The sequence below is a fragment of the Sardina pilchardus genome, chromosome 7 (assembly GCF_963854185.1).
Source record: "Sardina pilchardus chromosome 7, fSarPil1.1, whole genome shotgun sequence".
In the NCBI taxonomy this organism is placed as follows: Eukaryota; Metazoa; Chordata; class Actinopteri; order Clupeiformes; family Clupeidae; genus Sardina; species Sardina pilchardus.
Genome location: NC_085000.1, coordinates 13,617,728 through 13,635,227, shown reverse-complemented (window position 1 = coordinate 13,635,227; position 17,500 = coordinate 13,617,728). Strand labels below are relative to the sequence as shown.

The following is a 17,500-nucleotide window of genomic DNA, read 5'->3' as shown; positions in this document are numbered from 1 at the left end:
TTTCAGATGGTGAGTAAAATGTCTGAGTGAAAACTCTTGGTTGTGGACAACACACAGATATTGTGCCACAAATCATTAATAGAATGTGTCACAATCATAGGAGCAACCATTCAAAAAATAGTCTATAGGCCTGTTTTTGTTTATGTTGTATTGATGAAGTATACTCTCTCTCTCTCTCTACATGTGTGTGTGTGTGTGTGTGTGAGTGTGTGTGTGTGTATGCCTTTATGTGATAGGACAGTCAAGAGAGTGACAGGAAGCAAGTTGGAGAGACAGTGAGGGATGGGGACTCACCTTGGTCGGACCCAAGTGTGGTAGCCTATGGACCCAAGTGTGGTATTCTATGGACCCAAGTGTGGTAGCCTATGGACCCAAGTGTGGTAGCCTGTGGGACTAAGTGTGGTAGCCTATGGCACCAAGTGTGGTAGCCTGTGGGACTAAGTGTGGTAGCCTATGGCACCAAGTGTGGTAGCCTATGGAACCAGTGTGGTAGCCTGTGGACCCAAGTGTGGTAGCCTATGGCACCAAGTGTGGTAGCCTATGGGACTACAGTACCCTCCAGAATTATTGGCACCCTTGGTAAAAGTTGACTAAAAATAGGTATAAAAATAATCTTTAGGTGATTTATTGTACTCCCACAATGAAAACAATGTGGAAAAATATACCCTGCAAGGCAAGCAAATTTATTCTGAGAAAAAGGAAAATCTCATAAAGAAATAAATATTTTTAACAAAAACAGCTTGCTCACAATTATTGGCACCCCTGAAACATATTACGTACAACATTTAACAGGAGCATTTTCCTATGTAAATGCAACGTTTTAAAGTAAATCAGAGTGTCTGTGAACTTTCAGAAGTAGTTCATGACGTTCTTTTCACTATGGTATGAAAATGAAGTCACTCAGAGGCTAAATCCTCTGGTCATTTTTCAACATTGGAGAGACAAGAGAATACACTAAATTGAAATAAAAAGAAATTGTGTTGACATTTGTAAGTAAGAGAATGTCTATGGAAACTAGGTATTTTGTTGAAAATGCCTATATTTCCAGTTAAAATGATGAATATCATGGAAATGTGGCAAACATGCTTGGACAAAGACCCATGGCTATTTTGCTCCCACGCACAGTATGGAGGATGGTATGATAGGCAAAAAAATCCATAAGAACCACTGTTGAGAGTTACAGACAAAGCTATCATCTTGGGGTCACCAAGTCCCCCCCAAAAATCTTCAAAAGTGACCTCACTGCTAATAGATTATTTATACAGCATGTCAGGTTAAAGCCAGTAGAGTCATTTAATGAACAATGTAAATGGCAGGAATTACTGAATGGTACCATGACATGTCTGGGAGTGTGGTCTATTGTCAGATGAAAATAAAATGATGCTCTTTTGCTAAAAACACTTAAGGTGTCTTTGGCATACATAGAAGAATGACTATACTAAAAAGAACCCCATGCCTAATCAGAATTATGGTGGAGGGGCTGTGCTATTGTGGGGCTGTTTTAATTCCCAAAGGCCTTGGGAACCTAATTAAGGTGCATGGCATCATGAACACCAAGAAAAACCTGAACATTTTCAAAGGAAATCAAACAATCTCTGCCAAGGCCCTAAAAGTTGGTCATGATTGGATCATTCATCAGGTCAATGAACCAAAACAAATGCACAGATCAAAACAAATATGGTTTACTGAACACAAAATCAAGCTTCAGACATTGCCATAGCAGTCCCCTGATCTAAACTCCATAGAAAAACAGTGGGATGAGTCAACGAGAAGAATGCACAAGTGTGGACCTAGCAATCTGGACGATCTGGGGAGGTTTTGTAAAGATGAATGGTCTTAAATCCCTTACTTTGTATTCTCAATCTTTATGGGGTGTCAGAGAAGAATATTACATGCTGTTTTATTGACAAAGGGAGGTTTAAGAAGGTATTACAAGTAGGGGTGCCAATAATTGTGAGTGACGTGTTTTTATTAAAAACATTTATTTCTTTATTAGATTTTCCTTTTTCTCAGAATAAATTTGCTTCCCTTGCAGGGTGTATTTTTCCTCATTGTTTTCATTGTGGGAGTACAATAAATCACCTAAAGATTATTTTTTAGACCTATTTTTAGTCAACTTTTACCAAGGGTGCCAATAATTCTGGAGGGTACTGTAAGTGTGGTAGCCTATGGTAGCTGAAGCCAGCTGTGCCACAGTGCCCTCCCAGTGGGCCATAATGCTCTATTTACAAATGAGCAGTGTGTGCATAGTAGGTCAATGAAGAAGTAATCCTAATCAAATGTAACAATAAGCTATATTACATTGATTAAGTATTCAAAATAGGTACATCACTGAATCAATTTTAATATTACATTTTCTAGTAGGCCTAGCCTATTCTGTAACCAATTATATATGAGTAACCCTCTCAACCCTGCTCCTCTCCACTGGGGTGGTGGTTTACCTAGCAACAGAAAAAGGAAAACCTGGCCTGGCCAATAAAAAAAAAAAACAGCCAGTAGCCTAATCAAACTGACTTTGACTCTGGAAGTTCCAAGCTGTGCTTGGGATTTAATAATGCCATGTCAACCACAGCTGTACGTTTCCTAAACGATAGCACAGGAGAATCAATCAGGCTTTAGGCCCCCGCTGTACGTTCCGCATCGTATATGGGATCGTCTAGACAGTAGGCCTAATCCAGAAAGTCATTTACGAGTTGGACAAATCTCCTAATCCGAGTGCAGAATTCTGCCATGGCTACACTAATCTTTACATGAGCATCGTGAATGCGCTAACACGTCTGTAATAGAGTGTGTGTTTGTGTGTGTGTCCCCTCCACCCCCGGCCCAATCACCCGCTGACATAGCATTAACTGCCCAGATAACGACCCAGCCCGTCCTCCTGCTTTACAAAAACAACACACCGGAAGAACAGTTTTGTTTGTCGAGATACCGCACTTATATCATCACCTAGACGCGATGCACTCTGATATAACCTAGCGCAGAGTTACGTGAGTGACCTTACACTTCGTCACACCGGTATCCGCTCGTGACACAGGTTACTCTTGGCCGTCAGCTTTGCTTTAGACACACAAGACAGGCACGATCAAACGCTGAGACGTTAATGAACCCACGCAGTGATCCGTTTCGGTTGCTTTGGCTGATCTCCATGCTGTGTTTGACATGTGGTGAGACTCCAGCTTTCTCTAGCTCTTGTGAATTGCAGAGATGACAGCTGTGGATACCTCGCCCACCCTTCAAGAGAGAACAAAGCTAACATACCCCCCTGGCACCCTGAGATGGTCATATTGTTCAGCATCTCGTCATGATTTCATATTACCACGGCAACAGGTCTGCCATCACTGGATGAGCCTCCAACATCTCTGGGTCTGGTTCACACAGGGGAAGAGGCAGGCATCTTTAAATGCCGACATCTTTTAAATGACTTGACTCGACTGAGACAGTGTTTAGTTTGCAAATGGGTCACAAAAAGCCTTCATAAAAAGCCTCCACAAAACAGCAAATACACTCAATAAGTTTATTTATGCTATCGTACAATCTGCATTTATAACAAATAATAATAATAATAAAAAAAGATCAGGAAGGGTACAGTATTCCGATGGAGAGAACAGAAGTGGCTGATGGCGCCGCCCTCCAGGGCGTCTGTGGTCCAATCAGAGCTCCAGTGATGGGGAAAGGGGCGGGGACAGGGCGCCTGTGGGCCAATCAGAGCTCCAGTGATGGGAAAGGGGGAGGAGGGACAGGGCGTGAGGCGGGGCTTGATGTGAGGAGTGTGTGTAGATTCAAGTGTTTGTATGAGTGTGTTTGCAACTGTATGTATGCTTCTTATGTCATGTCATTGTGTCTGCGTGTGTGTGTGTGTGTGTGTGTGTTGTATTTGTATGTGTGTATATGTGTATGTGCATGTGTATGTGCGTGTGTGTGTGTGCGTGTGTGTATTCTGTTGGACTGACAAAAAGCTAAACTGATGGCTGAAGGAATGAGATGGGGGAATAAATGAGAGACAGACTAGATGAGATGAAGGAAGAGAGAGAAAGAGAAAGAGAGAGAGAGAGCGGGAGAGGGAGGGATGCAGGGAGATATAGAGAGAGAGAGAGAGAGGGAGGGAAGGAGGGAGGGAGACATACAGACAGGGAGAGAGAGGGAGGGAGGGAGAGAGAGGGAGGGAGGGAGGGAGAGAGAGGGAGGGAGGGAGGGAGCGAGACATACAGACAGGGAAAGAGAGGGAGGGAGGGAGAGGGGGAGAATGTGGGAGAGAGGGAGCGGGGGGGGGCGGGTAGCAGCTGATGTAGGAAGAGCATCAGAGATAGAGAGGTAGGCAGAGAGAAAAAAACGAGAGAGGTAGAGAGGGAAAAAAAGAGAGGAAGAGGAGAGGAGGAAGAGAGGAAGAGAGAAAAACTGAGAGGTAGAGAGAAAGTGCCAGACAGACTGAGAGAGAGATTGACAGACAGATGTGATTGATAGGGACAAGAGTGTGTGTGTGTATGTCTGTGTATATAATTGTGTGTGTGTGTGTGTGCATAAGCTTGTATGTATGTGTGTGTATGTCTAAGTGTGTGTATTTAGTTGGTGTAGATTTGTATGTGTGTGTGTGTGTGTGTGTGTGTGTGTGTGTGTGTGTGTGTGTGTGTGTGTGTGTGTGTTTAGTTGGTGTAGATCTGTCCCTCGGGCGGCTGCGGCAGCTTCATGTTCTCTTTGCACATCATGAGTCTCCTCAGCTCCTGCAGCACCACGCGGATGCTGTACGAGTTCTGCCACTTGGCCAACGCAGACACCGCACGCGTGTCCACCTGCCAGAGCACACACACACACACACACACACACACACACACACACACAGATTAACAATCTACTCCCCACAAACAATTACTAAGTCATCTATAAGCTCTGTGAGAGCATCTTGTTGGTAGAGGCATCTCTCTCTATTGTAGAGACATCACCTCTGTGTGTGTGTGTGTGTGTGTGTGTGTGTGTGTGTGTGTGTGTGTGTGTGTGTGTGTGTGTGTGTGTGTGTGTGTGTTCTCGTTCTCGGAGGGGTCAGTAGTGTGTTAGTGGGTTTGTAGGTTACAGCAAAGGAAGCGGGTGAGTTCATCTTTAATGGAGCGGAAAGGTAATCCATTAACAGACACACACTTCCTTACCCCACTCTCTCTCTCAAACACACACACACACACACTTCCTCACCGCACTCTCTCCTCCTCACACACACACTTTCTCACCCCAATCTTTTCTTTCACACACACACACACACACACACACACACACACACACACACACGCAGCCATGCACGCACACACAAACACAGGTGGGATGGGATGCCCAGATCCGTCTTGCTACCATAAGGTAGGAACCAGTTGCGTGTGTGTGTGTGCGACCATATTGTGCTGCTGCAGGTAGCAAGAGAGTGAAGGGTGTGTGTGTGTGCCGCTACAGGAGCATGCAGTAAAGTGTGTATGTGTGTACAGCATTTCTGTCCATGCTCAAATTCAGATACAACTCCTTCACACACACACACACACACACACACACACACACACACACACACACACACACACACACACACACACACACACACACACACACACACACACACACACACACACACACACACACACACACACACACACACACGAGATACAGCTGATCGGACACCAAGCTACTGCTAGCGTCCCGGGCTCATCTGATTGGCCAGCCGACGGTCATGTGAGTGTGTATCGGGCCGTGTGATTGGACACTCACCACACCGTTTGAGTTGTGCACGCCGTTCAGGTTGATCTTGGTGACGAAACGAACGAAGGGGGCCGTCTCTGGGTAGCGCGGGCCGCACTCCACTCTTAAACTGTACATGCGGTTCTCATAGATAGTCTGAAAATACACACACACACACACTTTTCAGCCTTTTTTGTGTCTTTTCAGCTGAGATGGAATAGTCTGGAAACACAAGAGGGAAAGGAGTGGACAGAACAAACAAAATGGCGGACGAGCAGCAGCCACTCATAAGGGCACCATCCAAGCAAGAGCTTGGACCAGTTTAGAGACTTGAAATGCTGTTAACACACACAGCAACCTGCTGCAATATTAATAGCTACCTTTGTCTGAAATACTGTCATCGTAATAGTGATGTTTCTCTAAAACAGTAGGTGTGTGTTGCTTATGTTTCACAAGCAGTCCTCCAACACACACCACCATAAAACCAGTCTGTCAGCTCAGATGGGATAATGTCAGTCACATACCTGTTCGCTCACACACACACACACTCTCTCTTTTCAGCTGAGATGGAATGTCACAGTCAGAGATCTAACGAACACACACAAACGCTAAACTCAAAGAGCAAAAATTGAAAGTGTGTCCATTTATAACAGAGAGAGAGTGTGTGTGCGCATGTGTGTGTGTCTAGTATGGATATGCATGTGCTTGCTTGTGTGTTCATGAGTCATGTCTGAGTGCCGACAGCACTCCTCCCTGTTCTGTTGTCAGGGAAAAAGAGAGAGAGAGAGAGAGTGAGTGTGTGTGTGTGTGTGTGTGTGTGTGTGTGTGTGTGTGTGTGTGTGTGTGTGTGTGTGTGTGTGTGTGTGTGTGTGTGTGTGTGTGTGTGTGTGTGTGTGTGTGTGTGTGTGCCAAAAGACGACTAGAGCAAAGAGGCCAAAAGATCGCCATAACAACAGGCCACACCAAAAACACAAATGCATGCTGGGGACTCGTTTCTATGGCGATGTCCTGTTACTGGAATGACTGATCTACTAGGTTAACATCTTGCAAAAGTGTTGGGATCCTCAAAGAGCGCTAACTAACTAATCCTCACAGTGTTTGTTTGTAAATATTTATAGATATTCTTTTTATTCAGTTTATTTAGTCTTCTACAAATATTGGCATTTTTATTATTAAAATCATCATCATTATTATTATTATTATGTTTTTTCAGGTGATATGACAAATTGTTAATTGCAATATCAGCGTAATGTTGAAGCCATTGTAAGCTGCTTTGAGAAAAAAGCATCTGCTCAAACCCATAAACTTACAACATAACCCATATAACTGTGACTCACATCACTAACTTTTAGTAATTAATACAACAATTTACATGTTTACCTATACATCATATGAGCTAACGCAAATATAAGGGTGTGTGTGTGTGTGTGTGTGTGTGTGTGTGTGTGTGTGTGTGTGTGTGTGTGTGTGTGTATTGTTCTAGACTTGTGTGTGTGTGTGTGCTACGTGTTTATCTATACATTATATAAGCTAAAAAGTGAGAGTGTGTTAGCTGCTCTAGACTGTGTGTGTGTGTGTGTGTGTGTGTCCTATGACTGGTCTGATCAGGCTTCTCCACCTGCTGTGTGTGATCGGTGCGCATGTGACAGTATTGCGTGCCTGTGTGTGTGTGTGTGTGTGTGTGTGTGTGTGTTCACTTAATGGAGGTCCTATGATCATGCCTCTCCACTTGGTGTGTGTTTGTATGTCTGTCTGCCTGCCTGTCTGTGCGACAGTATGCGTGTGCACACTTGTGTGTCTGTGTGTGTGCTCACCTGGTGAGGGTGTGTATGTCTGTCTGTCTGTATCCGTGTGACAGTATGCGTGTGTGGGGGTCCTATGATCATGCCTCTCCACCTGGTGAGGGTGTGTGTGTGTGTGCTCACCCGTGGGGGTCCTATGATCATGCCTCTCCACCTGGTGAGGGTGTGTGTGTGTGTGTGTGTGTGCTCACCCGTGGGGGTCCTATGATCATGCCTCTCCACCTGGTGAGGGTGTGTGTGTGTGTGTGTGTGTGTGTGTGCTCACCCGTGGGGGTCCTATGATCATGCCTCTCCACCTGGTGAGGGTGTGTGTGTGTGTGTGTGTGTGTGTGTGTGTGTGTGCTCACCCGTGGGGGTCCTATGATCATGCCTCTCCACCTGGTGAGGGTGTGTGTGTGTGTGTGTGTGTGTGTGTGTGTGTGTGTGTGCTCACCCGTGGGGGTCCTATGATCATGCCTCTCCACCTGGTGAGGGTGTGTGGGTGTGTGTGTGTGCTCACCCGTGGGGGTCCTATGATCATACCTCTCCACCTGGTGAGGGTGTGTGTGTGTGTGTGTGTGTGTGTGTGTGCTCACCCGTGGGGGTCCTATGATCATGCCTCTCCACCTGGTGAGGGTGTGTGTGTGTGTGTGTGTGCTCACCCGTGGGGGTCCTATGATCATGCCTCTCCACCTGGTGAGGGTGTGTGTGTGTGTGTGTGTGTGTGTGTGTGTGTGTGTGTGTGTGTGTGTGTGTGTGCTCACCCGTGGGGGTCCTATGATCATGCCTCTCCACCTGGTGAGGGTCATGTCCTCGTCGTCCTCCAGGCCCCAGCTGACCGTTCCGTCTCCGACGCCTTTCTGGCCCTCCTCCAGCTCTTCCAGCAGCCGGAAGTTACGAGGAACTTTCACGCCTGTGGCACACACACGGAAAAGTAAACATAAAACACACACACACACACACTTCACCATTGTCTACCACACGAGGAACTTTCACGTCTGTGGAACACACACACAAAAGTAAATACCACACACACAAGTAAACATAAACACATAGACAGGGTTCACACACATTTCCACCAGAGAATTTCCATGACTTTTCCATTACTTTTTTCACAAATTTCCATGACCTTATATTTCTCAAAACCTCACATCAACTAGTGCTACATTAATAATAGATATGACGCGTGAGATAACGGGATGGTTACCTAGAAGGAATGCTCTCAAAACGTAAAGGTTTGCCAATCGGTTGTGACACAAGTATGAGACATGACCTGCCCAAATGAGATATGTTTCTGAGTTGAATTGGGTGAAGCAAAATTCCATGACTTTAACAAAACTTTTGGGATGTTTTTTGTTTTCCAAAACCTTTCCAGGCCTGGAAATTGGCATTTTCAAATTCCATAACTTTTCCAGGTTTTTTAAAAACGTATGAACCCTGCATAGATATAAAGATAGATACTCCAGTAGCTTACGACACCACACACAACATACACACAGCATAAACATGCATGCGTGTACTCACACACACACACTTTTAACAACTGGCTTGGTTTTTCAAACGGCTTGTAGAAACAGCATCTATCCTACATAAAATAACAGAGACAGCACCAAATACTAGCACCATCTGTCCTAAAGAGAGCACCAAGTGACACCTTCGCCCACCTGCAGTTTAACAACAGAAAAGTGCCTTTTCTTTTCTATTCTTTAGTTTTTCTTGAATTTCCCCTTGGGGATCAATACAATCTATCCATCTCTCTATCTATCTATCTCTGATTTCCTGTCACAGAGGGCCATGCAATTGTAGTTAGTGATAGGCTTTGCCTTCTCCTCATTAGGCCCTGGGATGCAAATCGTAAACTCCTCTCTGATGACCAGTGGACAGACACACACACAACACACACACACACACACACACACACAACACACAAAACACACACACACACACACAACACACACACTAATTTGCCTAAGAAACCTCAGACACAAATAGCTCAGGAAAAACTAGGGACCAGGTAGTGATGATCAATTCAGGATGTCACATACACAGTGATATCTGTGTCACACACACTCTCACACACACAAACAAACCCAGCCCGATCTGCTGGCGATTTGGACTGTGCCCTGCAGCTCAGGCTGGAAACCTGCACATCTAGCTCCCCTGCTTCCTGTCCATGTTTGCTGCTTTCAATCATAAACTGGCTTATCCACCAAGTACACCCGGATCGTTGGTTTGATTAGTTGAAGGACTATCCAAGCGTACGGAGTCATTTGAACTATGCCCATTGATCACGCCTCTTGTGCAGTACAAATAATCTCAGACTCCCCAGGGACTAGTGTTCAATCTTAAAAGATTGAGTTTAGTATGGTGACAGCCAGACTAATATCTGTGTATAAATATATACATGTGCGATGAAGTAGTATATGTACGATGAAGTAGTTAATGTCCAACATGGCTGGCCTGACCCCGACTATGAAACTGAACAGAAACCTCTTTGTGGAGAAAGTTGAGCAGAAACCTTTCTGTGAGAAACGTCTCTAAGTAGAGAGTTGACCAGAGCCTTGCACTGACGAAAACCAGCAGAGTGACACAAAGCAGATACAATCTCCTACGGCGAAAACCAGACAAGCAACAGAACTAGAGAGGAACTAGTAGTCATCGAGGCCCCGCCTAGGAACCCATTCAAACGAAGAAAACTCCTGACTGCACCCAAACCGGTTCAGGAGCAGTTTATCAGATGAGAGATAGCAGTCTAAAGCAGCTAAAGATCTCGATTTCCCACGTCAAAGATACTAAGGACCAGAACACAGAAAAGTGGGCAGATGACCAGCCCTGCGGACACTCAGGCTCTGAGGAAGTCCGGTTCGTACTAAGTTTAATGCGCTGGGATCTTGCCTGGATGCACCTGACAGTCAAGGACACACCTTTCCTTTCCTTTCCCGTCCCCCCCACCCCCCCAAGTTCGCTCATCTGCCATGTTACCTCGTTTCATAGCAGCACGACGACGAATACACCAGCAGTAATGCATATTTAAGTTGAAAAAAAGTCATGAGAAATGTTCATTATAAAGCTAACATTAACGTACTGCAACACCATCAAGAGTAACGTTGTAGTAGCATGTAATGCGTTTGGCATCCCTTTCCTTACACGCACCGCTTCTGTACAGCATAAAGATGTAGTGTAGGAGTGTGTAAAGAAGCTTTGAACCCACGTTTATGTTTGTCTGTGCAAAAACAAAATGGCATAATTCTTGCGGATACTGCTAGCGTTCAGCCAAAACAAGGGAGTAGGATGTTGCTAGCAAGCTGAAATGTTGCTAGCCATCTAGCTTAACGTTAGCTAGCTAAGTTACTTGACAGATGGCATGAATCTCACAGCTAACGTTAACGTTAGCTAGATTTTGTCGTTGCGTCAACTTGAGCAGAATCCATGCACATCATCATAGAACTGCGTTCAACAGAACTCGTACAAGGACACACTGCTCGTATGATGTAGAAAAGGGAGAACTTAGCAAAGGGGTTATAGGGAGGCATTGCCCGTCTGTACAATGCATGACATGCCAGAGAACTGAATGGCTAGCATAACAACAAAGCGCGATGAGTGACGCGGCAGTTGGTGGCTAGGTGTTGGGTATTTCAAGGGGCACCGAGTTATTGGTAAGCGTAACATAACGTTCGAGTCGGGACATTTTGGCTGACTGTTGGACGAACCTCGCAAAAAACCCAAACACGATTCATGACCCAACAGGGCATGAACATATGACACGATAATGATATACCAGTGTCACCTAGCAAGCTAGCAAACAAAGGCATGGATACAGTACCAAATTGCGTTAGAAGGCAGCAGCTCACTAGCTAGCCCGCCTCGCAAACTAACCTAGCTGGCTAAGTGTATTGGCTAACCTTAGCTAGCGTTAAACTCATTCGGTATTCTTGACGACTACCATATCAAGTGATATCCCTCTGCAGGATGATCGCACACAGCCTGTATGTTAGTGGCAAAACCTTCCTAAATAAAAACGCGTACGTGAATCGGATTCAACCACGCAACACTGAAAAAGATTATGCTCATGTTGAGAAATTCGTTTACCTGATCCGGCGGAGACCGCCATCTTGTCGCTGTGCAGTGGGTGCGCGCACGCTACCACTCAGGTCCGGGTGCAGCGCACATCACATTAACCCAAAAATATTAAATAATAAAATACATTTTAAAAAAAAACGTTAACTCATTTGACGCCAGTGACCAGGGTGGGATGGGCACTATTGATGATACACATATTTAAAATATGTATTTGAAATACTAAAATAGTAGCCTATTTTGGACTTTTGCATTTGATTGGGTTGAGGAAAATGGCTTTTGCATTTGCTATCAAAACGTATGTTTTGATATTTTAAAAACATTTGTGCATTTAAAAAAAAAATACTGCAAAATACGGTGAAATGTCTATGTGATGATGTCATATCAGCCCAAACTAATGCATGCAGATGCGGCTCCTGATTGGTGCTGATTTAGGTGGGACCTCTTTCACTGTCTATGGGTGGGACTTGTCTTTGGAACAGTATGCTCTTATCACACATCTATCTTTTTTGTGAGATTTAACAGTCTTCCTATTCTCTGCCAGTAGAGCATTTGCTTTCCTTTGCAGGATTGATAACAGGCTTAATCAATGACAAAATGGCAGATTTTCAAGAAAAAAAACTTAGTGACGCTGAAAGCCATCTGAACAGACTCCTGCAATGTAGGCCATAGGGCACACACTCCCTCTCACACACCCACACACTCAATCAACCAGTTACTTGCTCAACCACTCTCACTCTCAAGTTTGGATTAACCTATGAACTGTTTTGGAACATTATATATGAAGCCTTATTGGAGTTTTTAAATAAGCTTAAGTTGCCTGTGAACATGTGTGCTCTACACACATTCTGTGGTTCTCATTACCTCCGCCAAGAAGGCTATATTTTCATCTGGGTTTATTTGTTTGTCTGTCTGTTTGTTTGGAAGATAACTCAAAAAGTTATGGATGGATTTCAATAAAATTTTCAGGGAATGTCTGAAATGACCCAAGGAAGAAACCATTAAATAGGGAATGATCCGTATCACCGTCTGGATCTAGGAGGCAGTTATGTTTTCACTTGGCGGAGGTCTGCGCTCTGAGTGCTATTTCTGTGGTTGGGTACGTAGAACTGGATTTGTACGACTTGATAAGTTCTCAAACGCTGTAACAATCCCTTGTGAACTGAGCACTTAAAGGGATTGTTATGACCACTAGATGGAAGACTTGTAAAGTAATGTCACCATGCCATTGGAGAGTATTTTAAGAATAAAAAAATACAAAATAAAATAAATACAAAGATACAGTGTTTTACTTTAATACATGGTGGCTATTTTGTAGTTCATTTCAATACAAATAAAGGTATATTATTTTAAAACACATTTTAATGTATTTCTGCTCATCCCTGCCGGTAACTTTGACATGTAACAATATCATGACAATAATCAAAGACGTGTGTCTCTCTCAGCCTGCGGAATAACATTTAGCATACATTTAACTCATCTTTAATACATTTCAACAGATCTCAAATCAATGACACTCAAAAAGCAACAAAAGTAGTCATAGTTATTTATTAAGTTTATTTATAAATATAATATGTACAACAGTACTCCCAAATGGGAGACAACAGAAAGGCATCAAGGCATGGTTTTTGATATTTCAGTATAACATAGTTTAAAAAGCATGTTTTTTTTTCTTCTTCAGCAAACCCCCTTTCCGAAATATGGGGAAAATCACAGCCTCTGGCAACAATGCATCTCTTCACCATTATCTACCACAAGGCTGTTGCTGCAGAAACAGTTAGGCATTATTATCCTTATCTGCGATAACATTAAAATAACTTCTTATTTCATTAGAATATCAATCTGCAGAGTAGTAATAAACAACTCTTCATGAATATGGGGGATGAAGCTAATTAGCTTATTAGCAAAAGATGCTGCTTACAGTCCCCTTTGGCCTATGGTTTCAGAGAGTGAGGAGATTGTTGTAGAACGTCGGTCATTTCTGGACCAGAACCCTGTCGGGTCAGGGCACGCATCGGTCCAGAGAATCAGACGGCATCATGGGTAGGCTAGAGCCAGCTCCACCCAAATCTCCCCACCCGACCGCCCCCGTCCTTACAGACAGACAATCGACAAAAAATAGCAAGACACGCAGTAAAATACCTCAAAAACAGCAGCCCAACGGCAGACTAATATAGGCAGAGTATTCCAGTCACCCAACACAACGTTAAGAAAAGCCCACCACTGTCCAGGAACTAACACACACTTACAGGCGACACGGTTAGGCTCAAGGCTACCTTCTCCCCTACACTGCAGAGAGCCATCTTGACATACCCTAGAGAGAATTGCACTGAGCGTGAGCGGCACATGAATCTATGCTGATATTTAAAAAAACAAAAATGGCTGTCACGTAAAGACACTATGTTTGGCATGATCCATTAACACAAGAGCACCAGTTCTACTGCTTCACACGACTAGGAACACCTACGCGCCCCTTACATACAGGTCCTCCAGCACACTCATCACCATAGAAACCACCAGACTGACTCCCACTCCCTCCCACCATAGAAATCACCTGGCTAAAACTCCCTCCCACCATAGAAATCACCTGGCTAAAACTCCTAAAACACCTTAAACCCCAAAGCACTAGGACATACACTTCACCCTAATGACATCATTGGCACACACCATAGTGGTGGCTCGAATTTACCCCCTCATTATAGATGTTTGCACAGATAAGATGAAATGACCCTTTATCATATATCTTTATACAGAAAAGAATGGATTGACTTTTCATTATTGAAAACCATACCATAAAAGTAGCATCGACTCCTCATCACTGCCTGTTCTATAAATCAGACACATAAGTCCCAACCTCTTCACTCTTCGCCATTGTTTCTACTGACCTTTGACCTTTTCAAATAGGAAATGATCTCAACATGACATGATTGAACAGGATGTTGTTGTGTTGAAAAGGGGAAGTGACAGTGAATCTGGGAACGTTGCGGAGTGCTGGTCATGCAATAGGTGATATGAAAAACTGAGGGACCGCAACTCACTCACTCACACACACACACAAACACACACACACACACACACACACACACACACACGGGGACCGCAGACACTCCGCCTGCTCAGCTGCCACAACCGTTTAAAAAGAGACAAGGTTTCGACCGCTAAGGTTTCAGCCTGTGGCCTTCCTCACGTTGTCTCTTCTTACTCCTTTGTGCCATCTGAGCAGCATCTGAGTGTGCACTCTCCCTCTGTTTTTCATATTGACAGGATATTTGTAACAACACCTGATACGTTTGGGGGCCTCGGCTTCATAAGTATTACAATGTTACAATTTAGTGTGTGTCGTTGTTTTTGCCGGATCTGTAGTGAGCACACCTGTTGGGTCTCACCTGAGCAAGAGGCCGGCCCAGCGGCAGGGCTGGGCAGCAGGGCCAAGCTGAGGTACAGTAAGGCTACTCCGCAGCGGACATTCATTTAAAGCACTTCAGACAGGAACGCGCACGCGCACACACACACACACACACACACACTGGGTGACTATGGAAGGGATATGACAGATGCCTGCCAAAGTCATTGGTTTTGCCACATCTTTAACTACACAGAACCACTCTGTCACTTCCTGTAAACCAGCTACGAACCAACTCCTCTCACTGGCCCCACCTCACCAGGACTACAAACCCCACAGGTCACTCGAAAGACTACAAACCCCACAGGTCACTCTTAAGATGGCTAACTTAGATAGCCTACTCAGGCATTTCCACATGCAGCTAGAGAGCGCTAGCTCTGCCTCTACTAAACAACAGACAGCAGAGCAAAGCCAGGCGAGCTTGACATAGGACAGTAAGGAGCGCAAGGAGCACTGGGAACACTTCTCGAGTGTGTGTCTGTGTGTGTGTGTGTGCGTGGGGGGGGGCTTTGGATCATGTGGATGTGTGGACCGGTGTGTGTGTGTGTGTGTGTGTGGGAGATATGTGACAAGAAAGTCCCCATGGAAACCATGTGCGATGGCCTGACTTTGTTGTGGCTTTAGATCAGAGTCTGGCTTGTCACAGACAGGCCTGTCGGCCATCTTAGATGCTAGCACAGTACGTCTCTGCAGCTGCCTGATGATGGCATGTACAGAGAATGCTCCACTGCGCTCCGTAAAGTCCCTCCGTCTCTTACACAAGAGCCTTAAGCAAGCAGGATTATACACAAAAACATAGCTCACTGCCAGACATGCAATGCTCTTACATACTCCCAATTAAGACCTAACATGGTATCTAAATATCAGACTGCATAGGGCTGTAGGGTTGGACTCGTTTCAAACAAGTTGAGACAATTTGTAATACATCTCTAGTCGATATGCTTGAGATTAAAACAAACAGATAAGACTAACAAATTGGCTGTTATTCCGGGAGGAAGCTGTGGTAACCTGGCAACCCTGGTCCTCGTCACTTCACGCAATTTGCATTTTTATCTTTACTGCAGCACCGAGAAAGAAGCACTTTTTTGGAATGACCGCAAACAAGGACATTTGAACACGGGGATGATTGTTGCCAAGGACTACAGTGATGAGAAGAAAAGTTTTGAGGTGTGGAATTTGGCATGATAGCTGGAATGGTGTGTGTGCATGTGTGTGCGTGTGATTGTGTGTGTGTGTGTGTGTGTGTGTGTGTGTGTGTGTGTGTGTGTGTGTGTGTGTGTGTGTGTGTGTGTGTGTGTGTGTGTGTGTGTGTGTGTGTGTGTGAGAGAGAGAGAGACAGACAGAGAAAGAGAGTGTGTGTGTGTTTTCTGCCTGTCAGCATAAGGCAGAGCCCTGGTTTGAAACAAAAAAAAGTAGCGTTCTGAGCTCTAGAAAGTTCTAGAAAAGCAAAGGCTTAGTGAAGGGCACACTGACCAGCATACGAGAACGGTTCTACTGCACTGAGCCAGGAGAGCCACCAACTCTGGACTACACACAGACCTAAATCAGGGCCTAAAGCAGGTCTAGACCGGGCCTAAGCCGGGCCTGGCTGGTTCCAGGGTCAGGTGCTCCCCGGCTGGTAAGGCTCCTGAAAGATAACTGCATAACTGACAGCTTTGCCCATCAGGACACAAGCACAGGATGAAGACACTGAAGTGGCTGGAGCCCCACTGGACACCAGCAGCAAAAACAAAACAGCGCCATCTGGTGCGCTGGAGGCGGCGGGACACACATGTGAGACTCTGAAGCGTGACGACACAAGAGCACACGTCCCCAGGCCTCGCGTTCAGCCCTGTTCTGTCACCATGGAAACGGAACGGAAAAGAACTTAAAAAAAAGGAAAAACACTTGGGTGCAGACGAGAGGATGTCCTCCTCCTCCTTCTGGTTCAAGTATTTTCACAGTTCGGATATCAGACACATCCGGCGTTTTGCCAAAAAGAGTAAGTGCTTTTGTTTGTTTGTTTGTTTGTTTGGCGGCCTCTGGAGGTGTCCATGGCTTGAGGAGCGTAGCGTAAAGGGTGAGCTGGGAGCAGCCGCTGGTCAGTACAGGTCTCAGACTACGGGGGGAGTATTGCTTTAAATCGCAAAGTCAGCTCAAGCAAAGCACACACACACACACACACTCCCAAAGAGTCCGCGCTTCAGGGCGAGGAAGAAAGGCCTGGATCAGATTGGTCCAGTCCGGTCTGGTCCGGTCCGGGTGACTGCGGCGGTGGGCATCCTCCAGAGTGGTCCTTCAGGACCCCCCCCCCTGCCCGCGGAGCGGAGAGGGCCAGCCGCGGTGGTGTGTGTGTGTGTGTGTGTGTGTGTGCAGGAGGGGGCCGGCTGCAGTGGAGGTCTCTGAGGTAGGCGCTGCAGCAGACAGACAGCAGGTGACACTGGAGCAGAACCGCACAACGGACCCGGGCCTCCAGTCAGCTGCTGTATGGACGGGGACGTGTGTGTTTGTGTGTGTGTGTGTGTGTGTGTGTGTGTGGTGGGTGTATGGGGTA

The 17,500-nt window shown here is 45.3% G+C and overlaps 2 protein-coding genes across 2 annotated transcripts in view; both read right to left on the bottom strand.

Moving 5' to 3' along the window:
• Nucleotides 1–3,500: 3,500 nt before the first annotated feature.
• LOC134087365 (ubiquitin-conjugating enzyme E2 variant 1) lies at nucleotides 3,501–11,713 on the bottom strand. The gene is made up of 4 exons (XM_062540811.1): nucleotides 11,577–11,713; nucleotides 8,252–8,400; nucleotides 5,737–5,862; nucleotides 3,501–4,787 (listed from the first exon to the last, which is right to left on the bottom strand). The coding sequence occupies exons 1-4, from the start codon at nucleotides 11,596–11,598 to the stop codon at nucleotides 4,641–4,643; spliced, it is 444 nt and encodes a 147-aa protein (XP_062396795.1). The 5' UTR covers nucleotides 11,599–11,713; the 3' UTR covers nucleotides 3,501–4,640.
• Nucleotides 11,714–12,993: 1,280 nt separating this feature from the next.
• peds1 (plasmanylethanolamine desaturase 1) overlaps nucleotides 12,994–17,500 on the bottom strand; it is a 19,043-nt gene continuing 14,536 nt past the window's right edge. The window contains exon 6 of the mRNA XM_062540810.1: nucleotides 12,994–17,500. This exon is cut by the window's right edge and continues 696 nt beyond it. The gene's annotated coding sequence lies outside the window, so the exon portion shown is untranslated.